Source organism: Zeugodacus cucurbitae, chromosome 6 (assembly GCF_028554725.1).
Source record: "Zeugodacus cucurbitae isolate PBARC_wt_2022May chromosome 6, idZeuCucr1.2, whole genome shotgun sequence".
Classification (NCBI taxonomy): Eukaryota; Metazoa; Arthropoda; class Insecta; order Diptera; family Tephritidae; genus Zeugodacus; species Zeugodacus cucurbitae.
The window spans coordinates 21,166,301-21,189,631 of record NC_071671.1 but is presented as its reverse complement, the minus strand read 5'-3'; the positions used below and the strand labels follow the sequence as shown (position 1 = coordinate 21,189,631).

General features: G+C 37.3%; 2 protein-coding genes and 1 pseudogene across 9 annotated transcripts in view; 2 read left to right on the top strand and 1 right to left on the bottom strand.

Annotated features, from left to right (window-relative positions):
• LOC105220342 (protein kinase C, brain isozyme) overlaps positions 1 to 23,331 on the top strand; it is a 699,782-nt gene that overhangs the window by 308,522 nt on the left and 367,929 nt on the right. The window lies entirely within an intron of this gene.
• The window catches only part of LOC105220009 (protein kinase C, brain isozyme-like), a 30,283-nt pseudogene continuing 9,314 nt past the window's right edge, over positions 2,363 to 23,331 (top strand).
• LOC128922760 (uncharacterized) lies at positions 21,007 to 21,525 on the bottom strand. The gene has a single exon (XM_054234428.1). It carries the CDS (start codon positions 21,480 to 21,482, stop codon positions 21,033 to 21,035), a length of 450 nt encoding a protein of 149 aa, XP_054090403.1. The 5' UTR covers positions 21,483 to 21,525; the 3' UTR covers positions 21,007 to 21,032.

Genomic DNA, 23,331 nt, shown 5'->3' with positions numbered 1-23,331 from the left:
ACTAATCATATTTCTAAAATCATCTAATTTGTGGCGACACATAAAGAATCGCCAATTAACAAATAACATTCGAGTGTTTTTCCAACAATATCATACTGCGATTGTGGAAATAGTTGAAAATGGTAGCGACGCAGTTGACACCTCGATGGATTAATAACATTTTTAACGGGTTTCTGTCACTTTATGGCCTCGAAAGAGGAGCTTATTCATCGTGTTTTTCCTGACATGAAACCATAATATAATAAACATAAATGGCTGATTGAATGACCTATATTGGTGGTAAAGAAGCAAGGATCTCTTTGATCTTAATGCGACAATTTAGAATTTCGTTAAAGGAGAGTTGAAAAAAGCTACAAACCAGGATGACGTATTCAATTATCCCACAGACTATTTTAAATTGCTGGACTATCGCCACTCACTTGCAATTAAAAGTAGTGTGAGTTGTCATCATGCTGCGTAACATAAATCAACATCAAACTTTGCAAAAGAACAAGACTGGCTGTGAAGAAGGTAATAAATATCGTCACCAAAGCCAAGATAAAGCCAAATATGAAATTTGGTCATTTGTTACTTTCTCCAATATACGATTAAAACCATCAAAGTTTTACAAATTATGATGATTTACGCTTAGCACAGATCTATAATAATGTCTATCAATCATTTTTAAATTTATCGGCTATAACGTTTTCGTCTTTATGCGTAAGAATTTTTTCTCTGCATTGAAAGATTTACTAATTTAATGTATACCTTAGCCACAAATATTTATAAGGCAGCGTCATCTATAAGTCATATTTAAATTTGAAATTTTTGAGATATCGTTTGGCTCTTTCAGCGATTTCCGGTATACTTGTAAAACGACTGCACATTAAGGTTCTCTTTATTATTGGAAATGGGAAAGATTCACGTAAATCTTTCATAGAAATTAACATATATTTCATACCTTAGTAAGTAAATTCGTTAATTCTAAAAATCTCACACTATCGTTTGGTCACGAGAGTGATTGAATGTCAAAAAAGGTATTTATAATATAAAAGAGGATTATTCTAAAAAATTTAGCAAAATGTTAATTGAGAAAATCAACTCAAAACTGTAGTTTGTGTAACTGGAATTGAAATTTTGAGAAATTTTATCAATTTCATTTAAAACAAGTAAGGAAAGGCTAAGTTCGGGTTCACCAGCAAATCTAACTTGACAGCAAAATAATCAAATACAACGAAGCCAAAACAACGTCAGATAATCAGATAAGCAAAGCAAAGACGAGCAGACTTGCTAAGTAAGACAGAGGCCATAGTAAGTAGATTAAAGCGTAATGGGAAAGGAAAGAGGAGTAGACCGGAAGCATGCAAGTTTTAGACGAAATATATTGGCTAAAGTACAGATATTCACACATGCTCTTTTTATTAGTAAGAGTCAAATATTTTGATATTTCTGTCGTTGTCGTCATTTTCCAGGTTTTTGTGTGTTATTCCATCCAAAAATGATGTCGTTGTAGTCCTTACATGAAAGAGTCATATGAAAGATATAGACAAGATCAATTACCAGAAAGTAGGCCTAAATAACACCCCTAGTCCATAAGGAATAACGTAGACTATGGTAGCTGATTTCCCCAAAGCTCCAGAAAACGGCCCCATGAGCTTTAAGTTATATACATACTCAATTTGGCCTTGGTATCAAAGCCTCCGTAGTCCCATCGCAAATTATAAAATTTGTATGGAGCCAATGAAATGATTCAAGTCAGAGTAAGCCACTGAAGGTCTTTTCTTGAGCGTTTTGGAGTTTATATATAAGTAAGTAAAGCTCAACTCAACCTCAAATTGTTTCTTAATATTAGAACTCTTACTCTGTATGTTATAATCCCTATAGAAACACCCTTTTCATAACATATGAGTATATTATACTATATGTTGTAATAGTCAATTGTTAGTCCAGTCTAACAGTACACAACGATTGTCACGTAAATTTATATCTATGAACAACCATGTACACGTGTTAGTCAGCGGATGTTTGACCGGAACATTGAAGTAACTTTAAGTGTTAACATAATAAATGATATAGAAAATGCTCAGAGAGAGAGAGTGTCAAACAGTATTCGTGGTGAAGCAATGATACCAATAAACTATTGATTACTGTTCTAAGCAACCAATTTCAGGACAAATTGCTAAACGAATAAGTAAGTAAGAGAAGCGGAAGTGACTGTGTTGCTGAACAAATTAGTCGGTAAGCACTTTAATACACAGGTTGTGGATTGAGTTAGATCTAGAGAAGAAAGTGGACTACATTTTCACTTACAAAAAATCCAATAAAACACATATAAATTAAGACTTATAAATAAATTTACGATCTTCTCTTTCATTTATTTTAGATTTGACGATATTTATTGCCATCCCATCGCCTTGCGCCTGCTTAGACTACAAATTAATGTCTGAGATAGCTGTTCGCACATGTGATTAATGTCATTCGGCAATGGTGAGTCATGTTCACAAACACGTATCCATTCACTAATATGTCTACATAAATAACACGACTCTACAAAAACATTTTTTTTCTTTGTCCTAAATATATTTTATGATTTTCTGATTAATTATGAACAAAAACGACAGGAAAGTACCTTCTTTTCGTATAAAGTTTGCTTTTGTAAAAGTTATAGTAATAATACTATATTTGGGATTAATTAAGAGATAGTACCAATGAACATAAAAGAAAAAGAAAAAGTGTGCACTTTTAAATTATTTTTTTTACTTTTTTGTAAGTTATTTTGATAGTAAAACATAATTAAAATGTTTCTTTAAGTGATTTCATTTTCAATTAAAAATTAAAACCAAAAAACATCGTTAAAACGGTATATTGATTAGTGACCTTAGTATTTAATGTATGCAATATAAAGGATTGTTTGCCCTTGAGACCGCAAATGATCCTAAACGAATAATAGCTAAAAAACAATTTTGTTTGTCCTTGAGATCGCAAGTGATCCTAAACTAACAATAGACAAGAAACAATTGTGTTTGCCCTTTAGAACACTTATGTTTAAGATATGTGTACATACTGTCGGTATGTACAGTAGATTAGTGTTAAGATGTGTGCATCGATATCGATATCGACATCGATATAACGGTTGGTATCGAGGTGAGAAAAGGTTTATGAAATTTTCAATACCAAGAATCTGGCGAGAACCAAAAGATCACGTTAACGACTGCTACTTTTGCATTGTGAATCCGAGTAAAAAGCGTAGAGGTAAAAATGCAAAACCTATCGAATATCCTGACCTTGAATCTTCTTCTGCTCCAGTTTTACACGATTTGACACGACCTGTACCTGAGCCACCGATAAAATTATCGCAAAATAGTAGCTTATCTCTTTGTTCTCATAAAAGTAATTCCGATAAGGAGTTTTTACCGACACCAGAACAACCAAAACCTCATTTCGTCACCACAGAAGATTTTAATGATTTGATTAGAGATTTAAATTTGACAAAAAGTGAAACATAGCTTTTAGGCTCTCGCTTAAAACAGTGGAATTTATTTGATGATGTTAATATTACGGATCAGCGGACTAGGCATGAAACATTCTCAACATTTGTCACAAAAGAAGATGGACTTTGTTTTTGCAATGACATAAAAGGTTTGTTCAAAAAAATTGGCATACTTTGTGTTGGCGGGTGGCAGAGTTAAACACGGACTTTAAGCGATTTCGTATTATATTTAACTTCAATTACAATTTTAGTTCAAATACAATACATAAATTTTCGCGCGCTAAAATAATTGTGCCGTATCCGCCAACGAATTAAAAAGGAATGAGACAACGCAAAAGGGCAAGCCAAAGGTGGACTCGAACACACTATGAAAAGCGGGACATACATCTACAAGTTCGCGTTTTTGTGTTGTTTTTATAAATTGACAAAGTTGCATTTTAGTAAATAAAATGCTTTGAATTTTAATTAGATAATTTATATAATTATTTTTTGTTGCGCGCCAACACTTTGTTTTTCTAGCGAATGGCGTTTATTCATCGATAGTTCTACCAAAAGCTTAAAAGCTGTTTCATTACATAACAGAAATAAATTTCCATCTCTTCCAATCGCTCACTCAGTATATCTTAAAGAAAATTATGAAAGTGTTAAAATTTTGCTCGAATCTGTAAAGTATTGCGAGTATAACTGGCAGCTAATTGGAGATTTCAAAATGGTGGGATTTTTATGGGACTTCAAAGCGGATATTCAAAGTATCCGTATTATTTGTGCTTATGGGATAGTAGAGCGGATGCTAAGCATTATACTCAACGGTCTTGGCCTGAAAGAACAGAACTTTGTATCGGAAAAGAAAACGTAAAATTTGATCCAATCGTTGAAGCAGAAGAAGTGTTAATGCCGCTTCTGCACATTAAGTTAGAGTTGATGAAATAATTTGTTAAAAAACTGGATCAAACCTCAGAAGCTTTTGAATACTTAAAAAAGTTTTCCCGAAGTTATCCGAAGCAAAAGTTAAAGCCGGGGTTTTTGTTGGTCGACAAATTAGACAGATTTTCGCCGATCAGAAATTTCCAACGTTGCTGGATCGTATTCAAAAAGCGAGTTGGAACAGTTTCAAAGCAGTCGTTTCTGGATAGGAAATAACATTAGCCGAAAACTACGAAAACCTAGTTGAAAATATGCTAAAAAATTTTGAGGCCATGGGCTGCAGAATGTCATTAAAAGTACATACGCTGCATGCTCATTTAGATAAATTAAAAAACAACATGGGAGCGTATTCAGAAGAGCAAGGAGAATGTTTTCACCAGGACATTATGAGTTTCGTATAACGTTATCAAGGCCAATACAATGAAAACATGATGGAAGACTATATTTGGGGTTTATTAAGAGATAGTACCTATGAACGTAAAAAAAAGTAAAAGTGTGCACTTTTAAGTTACTTTCAACTTTTTGGTCAGTTATTTTGATAGTAAATCTTAATTAAAATGTTTCTTTAAGTGATTTCATTTTCAATTAAAAATTAAAACCACATATTTTAAAAATATCGTTAAAACGGTGTCCTAAATAAAAAAGCAAACTTTTTCATGGCATATATTTTTTTCGTCTAATTAAGACCTAAAAATGGAAATTTACTGCTTTAAAATTATGGTCAAATTTTGTGTTGACCCGTGTTATGAGCCTATTACCAATTTGAGGCTAAAATATATATAATAAGAGTAATGAAAACGCAATCTGGAGAGCTTAAATTGAGCTTTTTTTGAGATTTTAGGAAGCTTTTGATCAAAAGCAAATAACAACATGTAAGGAAAGGCTAAGTTCGGGTGCAACCGATCATTTTATACTCTCGCAATTTATTTAGAGATTTACCTATATTTTCGGTGAAAAATTACCCTTAGGCACTGAGTTCTTCATGTTTGATATCAGTGGCCTTGAAAAGTCATTGTTCGATTTTGACAATTTTTCTACAAGTGATGTCACAGCTCAAGTACAGTATTTGTGTAAAGTTTTATTTCGCTATCTTTATCGGTTCCTTATGTATACATTATAAAGTGAACGAATCAGAAGGATTCAAAATTGAGTTATGTGGGAAGTAGGCGTAGTTGTGAACCGATTTCGCCCATATTCCGCCAGTGTCACCAGGGTGTCAAGAAAATATTATATACCGAATTTCATTGAAATCTGTCGAGTAGTTCTTGAGATATGGTTTTTGACCCATAAGTGGGCGACTTCACGCCCATTTTCCATTTAGTAAAAAAATCTCAATGCAGCTTCCTTCTGCCATTTCTTATGTAAAATTAAGTGCTTCTGACGTTTCTCGTTAGTGAGTTAACGCACTTTTAGTCATTTTCAACCTAACCTTTGTATGGGAGGTGGGCGTGGTTATTATCCGATTACTTTCATTTTTGGACTGTATAAGGCAACGGCTAAAAGAAACGACTGCAGAAAGTTTGGTTTATATAGCTTTATTGGTTTGCAAGATATATACAAAAAACCTATTTGGAGGAGGGGTCACGCCCACTTTTCCAAAAAAAATACATTCAAATGTGCCCCTCAATAATGCGAGCCTATGTTCCAAATTTTATTTTCATAACTTTATTTATGGCTTAGTTATAGCTCTTAATGTGTTATTGGCCATCGCCGTTTTGTGGGCGTGGCAGTGGTCCGATTCCGCCCATCTTTGAACTTAACCTTCTTATGGTGCCAAGGAACACGTGTTTCAAGTTTCATTAAGATATCTCAATGTTTACTCAAGTTACAGCTTGCACGGATGGACAGACGGACGGACGGACAGTCAGACATCCGGATTTGAACTTTATTCGTCACCCTGATCACTTTGGTATATATAACCCTATATCTAACTCGTTTAGTTTTGGGACCTACAAACAACCGTTATGTGGACAAAACTTGTTGCGTGAGTATAAAAATAATAAAATACAAGTAAGGAAAGGCTAAGTTCGGGTGTAACCGAACATTTTATACTCTCGAAATTTATTGATTTAACTTAATTAATATTATAGTTATAATACACAATTTGACCCACATATTCGTCATATATATTATATAAAGTCCATTGAAAGTTGTTAACCCTAATATTAGGTTAGAAGCACCGAGGTCCTCATGTTCGATATATGGGGCCTTGAAAACATATGGTCCGATTTTGGCGATTTTTAGAATGGGGCTGCCACACTATAAACGTAGTATTTGTGCAAAGTTCTGCACCAATATCTTCACTAGTGCTTACTTTATATATTGTAAAATAAACAATTCAGACCGTCTTCAAAGTTCTGGTATATAGGAAGTAGGCGTGGTTGTGAAGCGAATTGGCCTATTTTCACAACATATCATTGGGATGTAAAGAAACTATTAGAAATCAAGTTTCATTAAAATCGGTCGAGTAGTTCCTGAGATATGGTTTTTGACCCATATGTGGACGATGCCACACCCATTTTCCATTTTGTAAAAAAATCTGAGTGCAGCTTCCATCTGCCATATCTTATGTGAAATTTAGTGTTTCTGGCGTTTTTCGTTAGTGAGTTAACCCACTTTTAGTAATTTTCAACCTAACCTTTGTATGGGAGGTGGGCGTGGTTATTATCCGATTTCTTTCATTTTTGAAATGTTTTAAGAAGTGGCTCAAAAAAACGACTGCAGAAAATTTGGTTTATATAGCTCTATTGGTTTCCGAGATATGTACAAAAAACCTATTTGGGGGCGGGGCCACACCCACTTCGTCAAAAAAATTACATCCACATATGCCCCTTCATAGTGCGATCCTTCATACCCAATTTTATTGCAATAGCTTTATTTATGGCTTAGTTATGGCACTTTATGTGTTTTCGGTTTTCGCCATTTTGTGGGCGTGGCAGTGGTCCGATTTTGCTTATTTTCGAAAGCAACCTTTCTATGGTGCCAAGAAATAAGTGTGCCAAGTTTAATCAAGATATCTTAATTTTTACTCAAGTTACAGCTTGCACAGACGGACGGACGGACAGACAGACATTCGGATTTGAACTCCACTCTTCATCCTGATCACTTTGGTATAAATAACCCTATATCTAACTTGTTTAGTTTTGGGTGTTACGAAAAACCGTTATGTGAACAAAACTATAATACTCTCATTAGCAACTTTGTTGCGAGAGTATAAATATATTGTTAAAATCTTTTTATTAAAATATATTTTTTAGTGCCATTTGTCCAGTTTTTTCCATTAATTTATAAGCTTCCAAAGGTATATCAATCTAAGCTGCAACTTCAAATATGACTACTGTGTTAATGAAGCCTAACACATTTTTTAAACAAAACAAAAAATATTTTAGTCACTTCTAGTTTAAAAAACGTCAAGTTGTACAAAACTCTCATTTACATATTTTGCATAAGTGCGGTTGCTATACAAATCTTCAATGTACCAGTAAGTCTTCCAACTTAAGCGCTTTAGCAGTTAACTTAAGTTTGCAAAGCAAAACAAAAAACATGTATTTCAAGCAACAAAAACTTAAAGATAACAAATTTAAAAAACATTTTAAGAAAATTACCATACCCTGCAGCTAACTTGTATTCTAACTAGTACTACGAACAGGCGTATACGCAACATGAGAAAAAGAATTTCCGAAAAAAGAACCGTTGAATTTTCACTTATCACATCAGTCATTTCTCACGCATTTTTTCGACATTTCGGTTTCTGTGTACATTTGTAGGGGTGTGTATATATGGTTAACTGTATTTAGATAATGTTGTTATGCATTTAGCTACACTGGTGTGTGCGTATTGTTGCGTTTTTTATTATTTCAATCAATGGCATTTATTCTTCATGATATTTGTGTAACATCTGCATTTACGGGATGTGCAAGTCGATAGAGAATAATATAGAATGTTAAATAAATACATAGACACAATTACATACAAATATAACATAGAAACAGCTGTCATGTTTTTCGAGTGAAAAAGGAAAGGTAAAAAGTAAGGAAGATTAGCTAAATGATATTAGGCGTGTTTTATTTGACCAGCAAATTAAGCTATTAGCTTATTTTGTATGGAAGACTTAGCCAACATAATTATGTTGGCTTGTCATAAGCTATCATAGCTTGTATATTGAACTAGAGGCATTGCCAGTTCATCGTTTTTTTTTCATTCACAATAGTTGGGTTTTTTCCAAAAAGATGTAGTTGGCAATAGCGAGAAACCCCATTTTGACAGATAAAAATATAAACAAACCAAAATTTTAAATTCTATAGAACTTTATCCATATTTATTTAGACCATCCCGGATCTAATAATGATTGTAGATTCCTTACAAGCTCAGAATATTATAGAACAGCGGTAAACAAAAGGAAATTTGATTTATAAATTCAACTTTTTTTTTCAAATAAATTACATTGCAGCTGAGAGTTCGGGCCCGCTTTGCCAACACAATTCATTTTTAAGCGAAGATATGAAATAAGCTAAATGCGTTTTATTTGTCCATGACTTAGCTATTAGCTTGTGGTGGTCAAATAAAACACGCCTATTATCTTTTATGTAGAAGGCCTTAGTAAGGCTAGCACAGTCTTTGAAAATATTGTAACTAAAAATTTTTAAATATTTTAAGCAAATATCTTTAAATTTACATTGAGAAAAAGAGCTTTAAGTAGTTCAAATTAATTCTCTGCATCATAGAAATAAAATATATGTGCTACATACAAACATATAAATATGGCAAGCACCGCTAACTAACGCTCATTAAACCCACCTTGCCACCTTCATCGATGGTTATTCTTTACTATCATTAGTTTCTACGCCCTTTTGCTTTCTCTCTCATATTCTAATGGTCTTCCACTATCACTTTTATGCATTTTTCTTTCTCTAGTATCCATTATGTTTCCTTCTATCCGTTGTTTTTTACGTTTCTTTTGGTTTTTCTTTAACCTCATGATATTCGTGTAACATCTGCATTTACGGGAAGCGCAATAAAACGAAATAAAACATTTGGGCTACATGCAAGCATATAAATTTGACAACCTCAATTGGCTAATGCTCATTAAACCCACCTTGCCACTTTAATCGACTTTTATTCTTTACTTTCTACGCCCATTTTCTTTCTTTCTCATACTCTAAGGTTCTTCCACTATCACTTGTATGTTTTTTCTTTCTCTTGAATCCTTTGTTTACTATTTTATACTTCGGTTTCTACTGTATTCTTTATTTGCTGTTTGATCATTTGTGTTGCATGGCATAACCCACAAGGGGCTCAAGTGTCGAGGTAAAGTTGTGGCGCAGCGCCATCTGTGCAATGCCAACAATAAATACAATAGCTTTAAGTAGCGCAAATGCGTGTTGCGTTATTTTGTGCGTGAATGTATATATTTTTGTGTGAGTGGTTGGACCTGTGTGTGGAATTATAAAAAGGTGTAATGTTTGTGTCCAACAACTATTTGCTGTTTAGCAAATGACAGTTATATTTTAGTAGCTTTCTTCTATACAGTTACTACTTTTCTACTTGCCTGTTAAACTTTTTTCAAGATTTTTTTGAGTTCTTTTTTCAATTCTTTCTTCTTAATATGCACTCTGCTATTTTACAATAACACAGTAATATTTTTGTTACTATAGTACTTAAGTACAATTTTTTTCGTTCCCGCTTTCCAATCTTTTACTACTAGCGGCTTAGTTCTTTCCTTATAATTTTTTCAAGCTTTAATATACACTTTCTTTCTGTGTTGTGTTTTGTCTTTGGTAGCATTGTTCTACATTCGTGTAGTTCATTTGTTATATACATTTTTTAGACTTAGTCTCTAGAATAAGTAATTAATACAACTAACAATGTCTCTAGTTTACCCTTAGCTTCCACTCAATGGTTTATTTCACAAGCAAATTAATATTTTCAACATAGAAGCAGGTAAGAACTCTGAAGAACATTACTGTTCATAAATAGTTTGAGTAAATGAAAAACTGCTTAAAGCAACAGTCAACACAGTTAAGTATGAAGTAAGATTCAAGAAAAAATCCGAAAAATCTCGTCGGTAGAGCCGAAACACAAGTGAACGACGGAACCCCGTGTTCGATATATGGGGCCTTAAAAACCTATTGTCCGATTTCGGCGGTTTTCAGAATGGGGCTGCCACACTATAAACATACTATTTGTGCAAAGTTCGGCACCGATATCTTCACTAGTGCTTACTTTATACATTGTAATGTAAACGATTCAGATCGTCTTCAAAGTTCTGGTATATAGGAAGTAGGCGTGGTTGGGAAGCGATTTGGGATATTTTCACAACATATTATTGGGATGTAAGGAAACTATTACAAACCAAGTTTCATTGAAATGGTTTTTGACCCATAAGTGGGCGACGCCACGCCCATTTTCCATTTTGTAAAAAATTCTGAGTGCAGCTTCCCTGCCATTTCTTAAGTGAAATTTAGTGTTTCTGACGTTTTTCGTTAGCGAGTTAACCCACTTTTAGTAATTTTCAACCTAACCCTTGTATGGGAGGTGGGCGTGTTTATTATCCGATTTCTTTCATTTTTGGACTGTATTAAGAGTGGCGACTGCAGAAATTTTGGTTTATATAGCTCTATTGGTTTCCGAGATATGTACAAAAAACCTATTTGGGGGAGGGGCCACACCCACCTCCCCAAAAAAATTACATCCAAATATGCCCCTTCATAGTGCGATCCTTCATACCAAATTTTATTTCCATAGCTTTATTTATGGTTTAGTTATGGCACTTTATGTGTTTTCGGTTTTCGCCATTTTGTGGGCGTTTCAGTGGTCCGATTTCGAAAGCAACCTTTCTATGGTGCCAAGAAATAAGTGTGCCAAGTTTCATCAAGATATCTTAATTTTTACTCAAGTTACAGCGTGCACAGACGGACGGACGGACGGACAGACAGACATTCGGATTTGAACTCCACTCTTCACCCTGATCACTTTGGTATATATAACCCTATATCTAACTCGTTTAGTTTTGGGTGTTACAAACAACCGTTATGTGAAGAAAACTATAATACTCTCTAGCAACTTTGTTGCGAGAGTATAAAAAGGTCTTTATATGGTCGACTATATTGTAAACTAAAACTGCTATTTTGAGAGACAAGGAAGTTCAAATATTAAGTGGTTCTAAATTTATGAGTTCCACAAAATTGTTGAATTGATTAAATACACTCACTATCACACTCATGATTGTTATTGAAAGATTGTAACACTTTGATCAGTTATACCCGAGACACACATGTAGTAACAGTACCATGATAAAAGTATTATGGTATTGTATTTACTACGCACATTGACACACATCGATTTGTAGTAAACTGAAATACCAACTTTGTTTCACAGGCATCAGATATTTCAAAAAAATGTAAACAATAAATATTTACATATGAGTAATGGAGAAATCAATTTATAAAATTACAAAAAAATGCAAAAATATGTATTTTCTGCACAAAAAACAGAAGTATGTAGTTGAAATGTATCTTAAAAGCCCGTCGCTTACGGCCATCAAAATAAGGTGATACATGACCCTCACGTTGCGAAAAAAAAAACTTGTGAAAATTTTTTATATTTTCCATTTTATTTATTTATTTTTGAAAAGTCATTTTGACAAAATATTTTAAAAAGTTTTTGTATATAAGCTCTCTCCCAGGTTTCTTACCTATTTTTAGCTGTGTTTAGTGAAATACCATAAAAAAAATGCTGACATTGTTACCAGCAAAATACTACTTTGCTCACATGGTAAATTGCTAGTATTTGGTGACACACATCTGGTATTTGTACGAACAATAGTATTGTTACTACATGTGTGTCTCGGGTATTAGATTACCTAGAAGTTGAAATATAATGTTATAACTAAATTTAATTGTAAATTGAATTTAATTATTTAATCCATAATATATTTATCGCTCACTCAATTCATTCAAAATAATGGAGCTCGAAATGAAAATGATAAGATATTGAATTCTTCTCGAAATTTTAAAAAGATATGAAATTTAGAAAAATATTAATCTGTTGATGACTTTGTTGATGGTATTACGAAGGTTACATAATTGAATGTAAATATATATTAAATGGATATATCGTCACCTAAAATGCAAAAGGCCGTAACTAACAATAAATTTAAAATTGACTTTTTGATTGATTATGAAGTACTTAACCGAAACACGTGTACACAGCAAATTTTACATGCATACGTTCAAAAATAACGACTTTATAGGACTTTATAGGCGAGAATCAGAAGGCCGCAACTACAACTTCAACAATTTCATAAACCAAAAAGCCGTAACTACCCTTTTTTCATTCTCTTTGATTCAATTTCAATGTAACACATTGTGTTAATGTACATAACAAAAGTTTAGGGACATCGAACCTTCACAGTAACATACCGAAATAATATCAATATCAAAAAAGAAATGGGAACACCTGCAGGAACTTAAATTTTTACTTCCGGCTGGCTGCCACAGCTTTTATGATAATATACCTTTTTCATCATAAATTTATTCTAATTTGCTATTTGTATTGTTGTTTTGTCAAATGAATTATTTTGTTTTTCTTAACCAGTTTAATTTAATTTTATTTTCTCGAATTAAATGTATTAATTAAATAATTTCTTTTGTGTGAAAATACTTACAATAAATAGATACAAAAAGACATAACTTGTTAAAAACTTTTTTAGTTACAGCCTAAAAGCACATTTTCTTATTTTAACCATTGCTTTCATTTTATACACAATTTTTTTCAAGTAGTTACGGCTTTTCGGTTTCAGAAAAATAGAGTGCAAAAGGCCGTAACTAACATTTCTTAAAAACTGCTTTTTTCCCATTAATTTGGTTTTCAGAAACAAATCCGTCTTTGTTTTCTAAGCTTAAATCTACAATTTGGATATTCAGCTTTAAGTAGTCTTTAATCTATAACGTTTTTTGCTTCTCCTGTAAAATACTAAAAATGTTAGTTACGGCCTTTTGCATTTTAGGTGACGATATATTCTTCATCATTAGGTTAAGTTATTAAATAAAAGAAAAGGTACAAAGGTACTATTGTCCGCTATCAAAATGTGTACATCCTTTATCGGTTAGTAGCCCAATAAACATTCTACCAAATATTATATCTAAATAACACGTTCAAGAATAATATATAATAGTGAGCAATAAGGCGTTTCATTCCCAAAATCTCTTAAATATAATAATATTCGAACATTTCATTGGAAATCTAGATCAATCCCGACTTATTAGTGCTTAAATTATCCTTCCAATATGCATTATATATAGAAGAACATCTTCAATGGATCAAATAAGCTTCAAATAGCCATAAACCGTATTTAAATGGAATAAAGGAAGATATACTTCCTTTAAGTTTGAGCAAGTTATTAAAATTCTTCTTCTTCTTGAATGGCGTAGACACCGCTTACGCGGTTACAGCCGAGTCCAAAATAGCGCGCCACGTATCCCGCCTTCTGGCAGTTTGGCGCCAATTGGTTATTCCAAGCGAAGCCAGGTCCCTCTCCACCTGGTCCTTCCATCGGAGTGGAAGTCTCCCTCTTCCTCTGCTTCCACCAGCGGGTACTGCATCGAATACTTTCAGAGCTGGAGCACTTTCATCCATTCGAACAACATGACCTAGCCAGCGTAGCCGCAGTTTTTTTATTCGCTGGACTATGTCTATGTCGTCGAATAACACATACAGCTCATCGTTCCATCGTCTGCGGTATTCGCCGTTGCCAATTCTTAAGGGACCATAAATCTTCCGCAAAACCTTTCTCTCGAAAACTCCTAGTGCCGTCTCATCGGATGTTGATATCGTCCACGCTTCTGCACCGTAAAGTAGGACGGGAATGATGAGAGACTTGTAGAGTTTGGTTTTTGTTCGTCGAGAGAGGACTTTACTTTTCAATTGCCTACTTAGTCCATAGTAGACCCTGTTGGCAAGAGTGATTCTGCGTTGGATTTCCAGGCTGACATTGTTATTGCTGTTAATGCTGGTTCCCAGGTAGACGAAATTATCTACAACTTCAAAATTATGACTGTCAACAGTGACGTGGGAGCCAAGACGCAAATGCGCTGACTGTTTGTTTGATGACAGGAGATATTTCGTCTTGTCCTCATTCACCACCAGACCCATTCGCTTAGCTTCCTTATCCAGGCAGGAAAAAACAGAGCTAACGGCGCGGGTGTTGTTTCCAATGATATCGATATCATCGGCGTACGGCAGTAGCTGTACACTCTTGTGGAAGATTGTACCTTCTCTGTTTAGCTCTGCGGCTCGTACTATTTTTCCAGCATCAGGTTAAAGAAGTCACACGATAGCGAGTCACCTTGTCGAAGCCTCGTTTGGTATCGAACGGCTCGGAGGGGTCGTTCCCGATCATGACGGAGCTTTTGGTGTTGCTCAACGTCAACTTACACGGCCGTAATAGTTTCGCGGGGATACCAAATTCAGACATCGCGGCGTAAAGGCAGCTCCTTTTCGTGCTATCGAGTTTAAAGTCGACAAAGAGATGGGTCGATCCTCTTTTCACGGGTCTTCTCCAAGATTTGGCGCATGGTGAATATCTGGTCCGTCTTTGATTTTCCAGGTCTAAAGCCACACTGATAAGGTCCAATCAGTTTGTTGACGGTGGGCTTTAGTCTTCAGCTCGACAGGACCTTGTATGCAATGTTGAGGAGGTATTTCCCACGGTAATTGGCGCAGATTGTGGGTTCTCCCTTTTTGTGTATTGGGCAGAGTACACTGAGATTCCAATCGTCGTCTATCAGCTCTTCGCCGCCGTATTTGAATAGCTCGGCCGGCAATCTATCGGCCCCCGCCGCTTTGTTGTTCTTCAAGCTGGTAATTGTTATTCTAATTTCTTCACGGTCGGGCAATGGAACATCTGTTTCATCGTCGTCGATTGGGGAATCGGGTTCGCCATCTCCTGGCTTTCACGGCCATTCAGCAGGCTTGAGAAGTGTCCCCTCCATAATCCTAGTATGCCCTGGACATGGGTTACAAGATTACCACCTTGGTCCCTACATGAGGATCCGGTTTTGAAACCTTCGTTAAGTCGCTTCATTTTTTCACAAAATTTTCGAGCATTACCCCTGTCGGCCAGCTTGTCAAGCTCTTCATACTCACGCATTTCGGCCTCTTTCTTTTTTGGTCTGCAAATGCGTCTCGTTTCCCTCTTCAGCTATCGGTATCTTTCCCACCCCGCTCGTGTTGCGGTCGATCGCAACATTGCGAGGTAGGCAGTCTGTTTCCTCTCCGCTGCGAGACGGTATTCCTCATCGTACCAGTTTGTTTTTTGGCGTTGCCGGAGACCAATTGTTTCGGCTGCAGCGGTATGCAATGAGTTTGATATGCCGTCCCACAGTTCCCTTATACCGAGATGCTGATGAGTACTCTAATAGAGCAGGAGTGCAAGTCGAGTAGAAAATCGTTCGGCTGTCGGTTGTGATTGCAGCTTCTCGATGTCGAACCTTCCTTGTGTTTGTTGACGTGTGCGCTTTTCTACACAGCTGCTACAAGATAGTGGTCCGTGTCGATGTTGGGACCACGAAGCGTACGCACAACAAAAACACTGGAGACATGTCGTTCATCTGTCACAACATGATCGATCTGGTTGCGAGTGATTCGATCGGGGGACATACAGACAACGGCTGGATTATTTTCATATTATTTGTCCGAGAACTCTTCTATTTTCACTCTTATTTTAGTTTAAATACATTTTACTTCATTATAATAAAAAACAAAGAATAGCTCACCACGGTGTTGGACATTAACATTAATACGTAATATACCACATACTAGTTATTTAATAAAGATAAAAACGAAAATAATACCAAAACTTATTTTGAATATATTTAACATAATTTCAATAAATTACATTATTACCGCCATTTTCATAACTTTGTAATAGCCACAGATTTGTATTTTTGCTCTAAATGAGAGCTGGTGCCACAGGGCGTAAATGGAAATATTATTGATTTCTTATGTTAACGATAACTCAAATTAACTAAAATAAAAATGGAAAGTGAAAGCAAATGGTGTGTTTTTTTAATTATAAAACAAAACCAAATCTGAAAAATTTAAATTTTTGAATGTGAAAATAGTGTAATTCATATTTTAAGCAGTAAATACCCGTTTACAATTAAAAATTCTTACAAAATAAACAACAAAAGATTTAACTAGCAACCTATTTAAACACCCTTCAAAGTATATAAAACATAAATCCCACTAGATGGTATAGAAAAGCGCAATCTTCTCAAGCGCGTCAACCCACATTAACGTTTTATTTCCTTCACTATGCTTGGGACAACCACAATTTTCCACAAATTTTGCATACAAATAACACTTAAATGCAAACAAAGAACGAAATGGCTAAAGGTATAAGCAGAAAATTGCAAAAAAAGAAAAAAAAGGAATGTAAAACAAATAATTTTCTACAATAATATTTTTGTATTTCACAAAGAAACAAATGTAAACAACAAACAAAATATATATGCAAAAGCGGCAGCAGCTGCATATTTACTCAAATATTTGTGCGCCAATGTCGGTTGGTTGGGGAGGACGATTAATAAGCATACGTCCTGGCTAGCAAATGTATTTTCATTACACTTTTATACACAAATTTATGTAAACTGCATATGGTTGGTTGGTTGGTTGGTTGGTTGAAAAGGGAGGCGAAGGCTTAGGCCATTATTAGGCCCATTGTGCTCCCCGAAGGTACCCTGATAAGCGTCACCTGAACAATGCGGTCAATTTAACGAAGTTTCTGATTTTATTCCATCCCTGCTGCCCAATTTCTCTTAGATTAGAGTAATGGGAGCCATAGAAGGTATCTCTTCTTAAACGACAGAAGGCCGGGCATTCGCAGAGATAATGCTCTAGTGTCTCATCATCTTCCTCGCACGCCCTGCATTCCGCCGATTCTACTATGCCAAGTCTCTGCAGGTGGCCTCTTAGAGGCAGATGCCCCGTGATGACCCCTGTGATACAGCTTAGTTCTCTTTTACTTAAAGTAAGAAGTTTTTTGGTCTGTCCAGTGTCAACACTGCCCCATAGCAGCTTTGTGGTGCGACTTGTGTTGCACATGTTCCAGGACGTGAGCTGTTCCCCTAGCATCCATTGCTTTAGGCAGCGCTTTAGAGAACTGAAAGGTCTGGGGCAGTTTAAGGGAACTGTATTCCCAGCTGCACCTGAGCGAGCCAACTCATCTGCCTTTTCATTTCCTTCAATACCTATATGACCGGGTACCCAGATAATGCTAACTGAGTTTTCTCCCGCTAGTCTATTAATTGCCTCTTTGCATGATCTGACGCATTGAGACTTTGTATTGGCGCAGCGGATAGCCTTAATCGCGGCTTGGCTATCCACAAGAAAGTTGATGGACCTGTTTGCTTGGGTACAGGCCCACCTAGCGCCTTCCCTTATTCCGACAATCTCAGCTTGGAATACCGAATTGTAGTCGTTTAGCTTTAAGCTTCTTTCTGTGTGTGGGTATTTACAGAAGAAGCCTGCTCCCCTTCCTGTTTCACCTTTTGATCCGTCGGTGAATATATAGATTTCACCGTTGGTACTATCTGTGACTGTTCCATTGGTCCAATCTTCTCTGCTGGGGAAGGAGAATGTTGCTTTAATTTCCTCCACAGTCTCGGTTTCCCGGTCACAGGACCAATCCAAACCGAGTTCAGTGACAAGATTTATTATGATCCCATGTCCCCAATGGTACAATGTTTGGGTCCAGTGGCCCAAGATCTTTAGCCTACACGCTGTAAGCGCTGCAACATACTTCACTTGGATGTGTATTGGCCGGATATCAAGGATAACCTCCAAAGACTTTGTTGAAGTTGTTTTCATAGCACCGGTTATCCCTATCAAGCAGGTCCTTTGAACCTGTTCCAATGGTTTAATCCGGCACTTTTTCGTTAGCGCTTTCCACCAAACTAACGCACCATATGTTAGCGTCGGTCGAATCACACTTGTATACAGCCAATATACCATCTGGGGTCGAAGACCCCACTTCGTGGCAATGGCTCTTCTGCAGGAGTTCCATATACGGAGAGCTTTGGAAGCCCTACACTCAATGTGTTCTCTCCAGCTTAATTTTTTATCTAGGATGACCCCAAGATATTTGACGGAGCTAGTAATTTTGATGCTCTTATAGATGGGGGATTAAATTGTGGAATTTTCGTCCTTCTTGTAAAAAGACAGATTTCTGTTTTTTCCGGATTTACCGAGAGCCCATGTCTCTCCGCCCAAGTAGAGGAGATTTCCAGGGCTTTCTCTAGGAGCCGTGATAAACGATTGAGATTTTTCCCTGAACAGAGAATCGCTAGGTCGTCCGCATAACAGACGACATTAAAATTCTCCTCGTCAAGTAGGAGTATCAGTTTATTGATCAAAGTGACCCACAGCAAGGGAGACAGGATACCTCCTTGCGGGGTTCCACAAGTGATCTGGTGAGAAATTTTTATTCCTTCCCCGTCGTAGACGGCTCGTCTGTTACTGAGCATATGACTCAACCAAGCCAAAATGTTCTGGTTGATGTCGAATGAGGCAACAGACGAGATCAATGCAGCGGTGTTGGCGTTATTGAAGGCCCCCTCGACGTCTATAAAAGCCGCGAGGGTGAACTCTTTCTCGTCCAAGGATTTCTCGATAGTCCCCACTACTTCGTGTAGAGCGGTATCAACCGATTTGCCGCATGCTGCTTGAATGAAAAGCGCTTGGGTGGAATTTGTTGTTTGATTAGGTCGTCACAGATTCTTTCCATACTTTTCAGTAGGAAGGACGTTAGACTGATCGGCCTATACGATTTTGGCAAGGAATAATTTTCTTTACCGGATTCTTTCCATACTTTTCAGTAGGAAGGACGTTAGACTGATCGGCCTATACGATTTTGGCAAGGAATAATTTTCTTTACCCGGTTTGGGGATGAAGATAACCTTGACATCCTGCCATTTACATGGGGTGTACGCTAGACGGACACAGGCGGTGAATATTTTAGCCATACGGACTGATAGTAAGTCTGCCCCGTATTGTAAAAGGGCAGGAAATATCCCATCAGTGCCTGCTGCTTTGAAAGGTTTGAAACTCCTAAAAGCCCTAATCACCATCTCCGGACTGAACACGAGGTCGTCAACCTGAGTAGATTGTACAAAAGGTTGCGGACTACCCATCGTGGACTGTGGGAAGTGTGTGTCTAATAAGATTTTTATTGACTCCGCCATGTCTAAGGCCCTGCGTCCTTGGTTGTCTACCATTAGCGCGGTCTGCATGTGGTCTTTAGATAAAAATCTTTTAATTTTTGCTGCGCCGCTTACGCTATCGACTTGTTCACAGAACAGGCGCCACGAATTACGTTTTGCTATTCTGAGTTTGTATTTATATTTGCGAAATGCGGTATGGTATTCGTCCCAACATTTAGCACTATCAAACCTCTTGGCCTTGTTGAAGGCCCTACGAGAATTTCTTCGAAGGCTTTTTAGTTCCCCATTCATCCAAGGTCTGTCGGTGGTAGAACCCGCCGTTCGAAGAGGACAAGCTTTTTCAAATGCATTAATAACACAATCTGTGAGATTCTCCACCTCTAAGTCAATGGATGACTTGGAGTTGAGCTGATCTGTGTCCTCGAGTCTACCTACTAGGCGCCCGAGTTCAGCCAAATATTTGCACCAATTGGTTTTTGATTTATTCCTAAACATCGGTTGCTCTGTGCCCCCGATGTTGACACTAAAATCAATGTACCTATGATCGGAAAATGAGTGTTCCAAGGAAACCCTCCAATCTGACACTAGGCCTACCGCATTGGTACTGCATATCGTTATGTCTAAGACTTCCCTTCTACGCCTATTAATAAAGGTGGGGGTATTACCTATATTCATGGTCAGAAGGTCCTTAGAATTAAAGTATTCGAACAGGGCTAATCCCCTAGGATTACAGTCTGAGCTGCCCCAGGCCGGTGGTGGTACCTCCTGTGTCCTCGCACTAGTCTTGGTAGAACGGTCCTCGCCTGGGCGAACCTTCCCCGAAGGAGGTTTGCTTTCTACCTGACGGTGCCCTATTCTAAATTGGACAATGGAGAACAACAGGTGGGCCCTACCACCTACAGATTCCAGGTACGAGTGGGAATCTGGGTCTATACCCATCACGATAACAACCCCTTCCGGAGTGCTACTGCGATGGAATATCTCCCACAGTTCCGTCCTCAGTTCCGTGTTCTGTTTGGCCAGCATGTTCACGATGGACTCCGTGGACATGACCGCCGCTCGTCCCCTAACGAAGATGTGAGTCTTTAGGAGTCTACGGACCTCATCGCCGCGCACCATGCGCAGCTTGCAGTTATCCCATAGCTCCGGCAGACTCTCCACCATGGAACGAGTGGCTGAAGTGTCCTCCACGGAGTTGATGGCCAGACGGAAGACGCCCTTCTCGAAGCGAGCCATGTCGATTTTGAAAACAGACCTGCTGGAAGTCGACGATAGGATTAGGTCCATCAGACCGTCACCAAAAGCCGCCTCAAACAGGGACTGCTGCTCCGTCGACATGCTCCCCCCGGGTCTACCCGTGTCTATTACCGCATAGTTGAAAGGATTGGCCACCTCTGCGTAAGACCTCTTGTCCTTTTCTATGCTGGCGTTACCCTTCTTGCTGGTCCCGGAACCTGAGGGTCCATTGCTGTCCCGCTCTGGTGGTCCCTTGCAAAGAGCTTGGTGTTTAGCTCTTTTCGAGCTTTTTGGTTCCTCCGGTATACGGAGTCTTTTCCCTGACTCCGGAGGAATTTCGTTTGCACCGATCGGGGGGTCCCGCTGTCCTGAAGACTAGTTCCGGCAGCCAGTAACCGCTGTTTGCGCGCTGCGCGTCTAGCGGCACCAAAGCGTTTACCAGATTTTCGGGCAGGGTTCCCTGCCTCCTCGGCTTTCTGTTTTGACGAACATTTTTGTTCGTCTTTGAGCGGGGTTGGGGCCTCCAGAATCCGTGCCCCTGCCACAGCCGTGAGTGGATTGCCACTTGCGTGGGTTCCACCTGGAGTAGTAATCATTACGTTAGTACCTTCGCTCATCATTTTGGGTTGCATTTTTACCTTATGCTAATGGTGGACGAGGCTTTTCAGAGGGCATTGTTCGCTTCATCCTCCTACTTGCCGAGACGCTTACTAGAAGCCATTCGGGGTGCCTCGTCCTACCCTCCTCCTTTTACAACACGGGCTTGGGACCGGCTATGGCGGAGTTAAACTGCATATGAGAACATATAATATAAGGCTGTGATATATACCCTTTATTTATTAGAATATACAAGAAAACTTTAATATTTTATACCAGATTGATACCAGTCCAAAAAACCATAATGAACCGCTGAAAAGGCATTTTTCAGTATTCAAATATGTTCGACCAGTTTGTATCAACATTTCTTTATGACAATTGGGTGTTTCCAAATTAGTATAATTCCATTGTTATGATAAGATCATATTTTGAATTTAATTCCCCCAAATTTTATTTCATACACACACAATAAGAAAAGATTACGCGCAGCACTGCCAACATTTCTTTCAGCAACGTTCTAACCTTCCCAAAGTATCAGAATATTTGCACAATGCGCCCAACAATTTTAAGAGCTAAACAATTCATTGAATGTTACAAATGGCACGAATGCCAATCAAGACTGCCGCACACAAGTGGAATTCATGGTGATGTAGTTGGTGGTTAGTTAACGGGTTTATTTGTCAACACAGCCCAGTAATTTGGTAGCTGCTTTGTTTGTCTAACAAGCTACAGAAGTTGGGCTGGGCTTATTGGCAGCGCTAGTTGGTAAGTTGCCCCCAAGCGGTTGGTTAAATGGTTATGCGCTCACTTTACACTGACTGATGAGCCTTTGTCTGTTCAGTTGTTGGTTTCAACCGGCAGATGGGAGTTGGTACTACGTATTATAGGGTATAAGAGATATATGGCTAACTACTGGCTTTCCCATATACTTTGGCAACTATATAACCTCACCTCAAACCATGCCGTTAGATGGTAAAACTAATTTTACGCTTGGCTTAACAATTTCTCTAATATGACTCATATGCAAATAAATACACAAGTCGTGGTAGTAATTCTTGCTAAATATAGCCGATGGGAGCGTACAATAACAATGTAAAGCTGTTAGTAGTAGTTGTATTGAGGAAACTATACGAAAATAGATACATATATATCAATTGAATTGCAGCGAAAGAGGGGTCAATGAATATAATTTTATTGGATTTTTAATCTGATTAAATGGACGTTTGGAAGGGGATACTCTAATTGCCATATTTTGAAGTTATTAATAGAAATACAGTTAGATCTAATCAGTTTATATTAATATTCAAACTGGTATAAATGGTAGATTATGCTAAAAATATTTCTAATTTCACTTACTAGTGGTAAATACTTCACAAAATTGCTAAATAACCTTGATTTAAACAAACACAGCACTGGTATAAATTCCAAATGTCTACATTTTAGTAAATTAAGATTTGCATTTTGATTTTTTTTTTTTTTTTTTGACCGGCATATTTGTACCTTGCTTCACTTTTTGCAATTTCTTTATCCTCAACCGTTGCCACTTACTCTGACCATTAAATAATGTTTCATATTTTTATGATTATTTTTGAGTGTCACCCTTTGTGTGCTAGTCATTTGGTTAGTCACGTGAAAAGCCATTCGTTTAATGGATTCTACGCAACTACACGACGTTGTCCAATATGTGCACGCTATGTAACAACTATTATGATGTTCCGCTGCACTCTTTTGCAAAATGGCTTTGCAGTCTTTGTGGCATTTTAATACTCTCGCAACAAATGTTGCTAAAGAGAGTATTATAGTTTTGTTCACATAACGGTTGTTTGTAACACCCAAAACTAAACGAGTTAGATATAGGGTTATATATACCAAAGTGATCAGGGT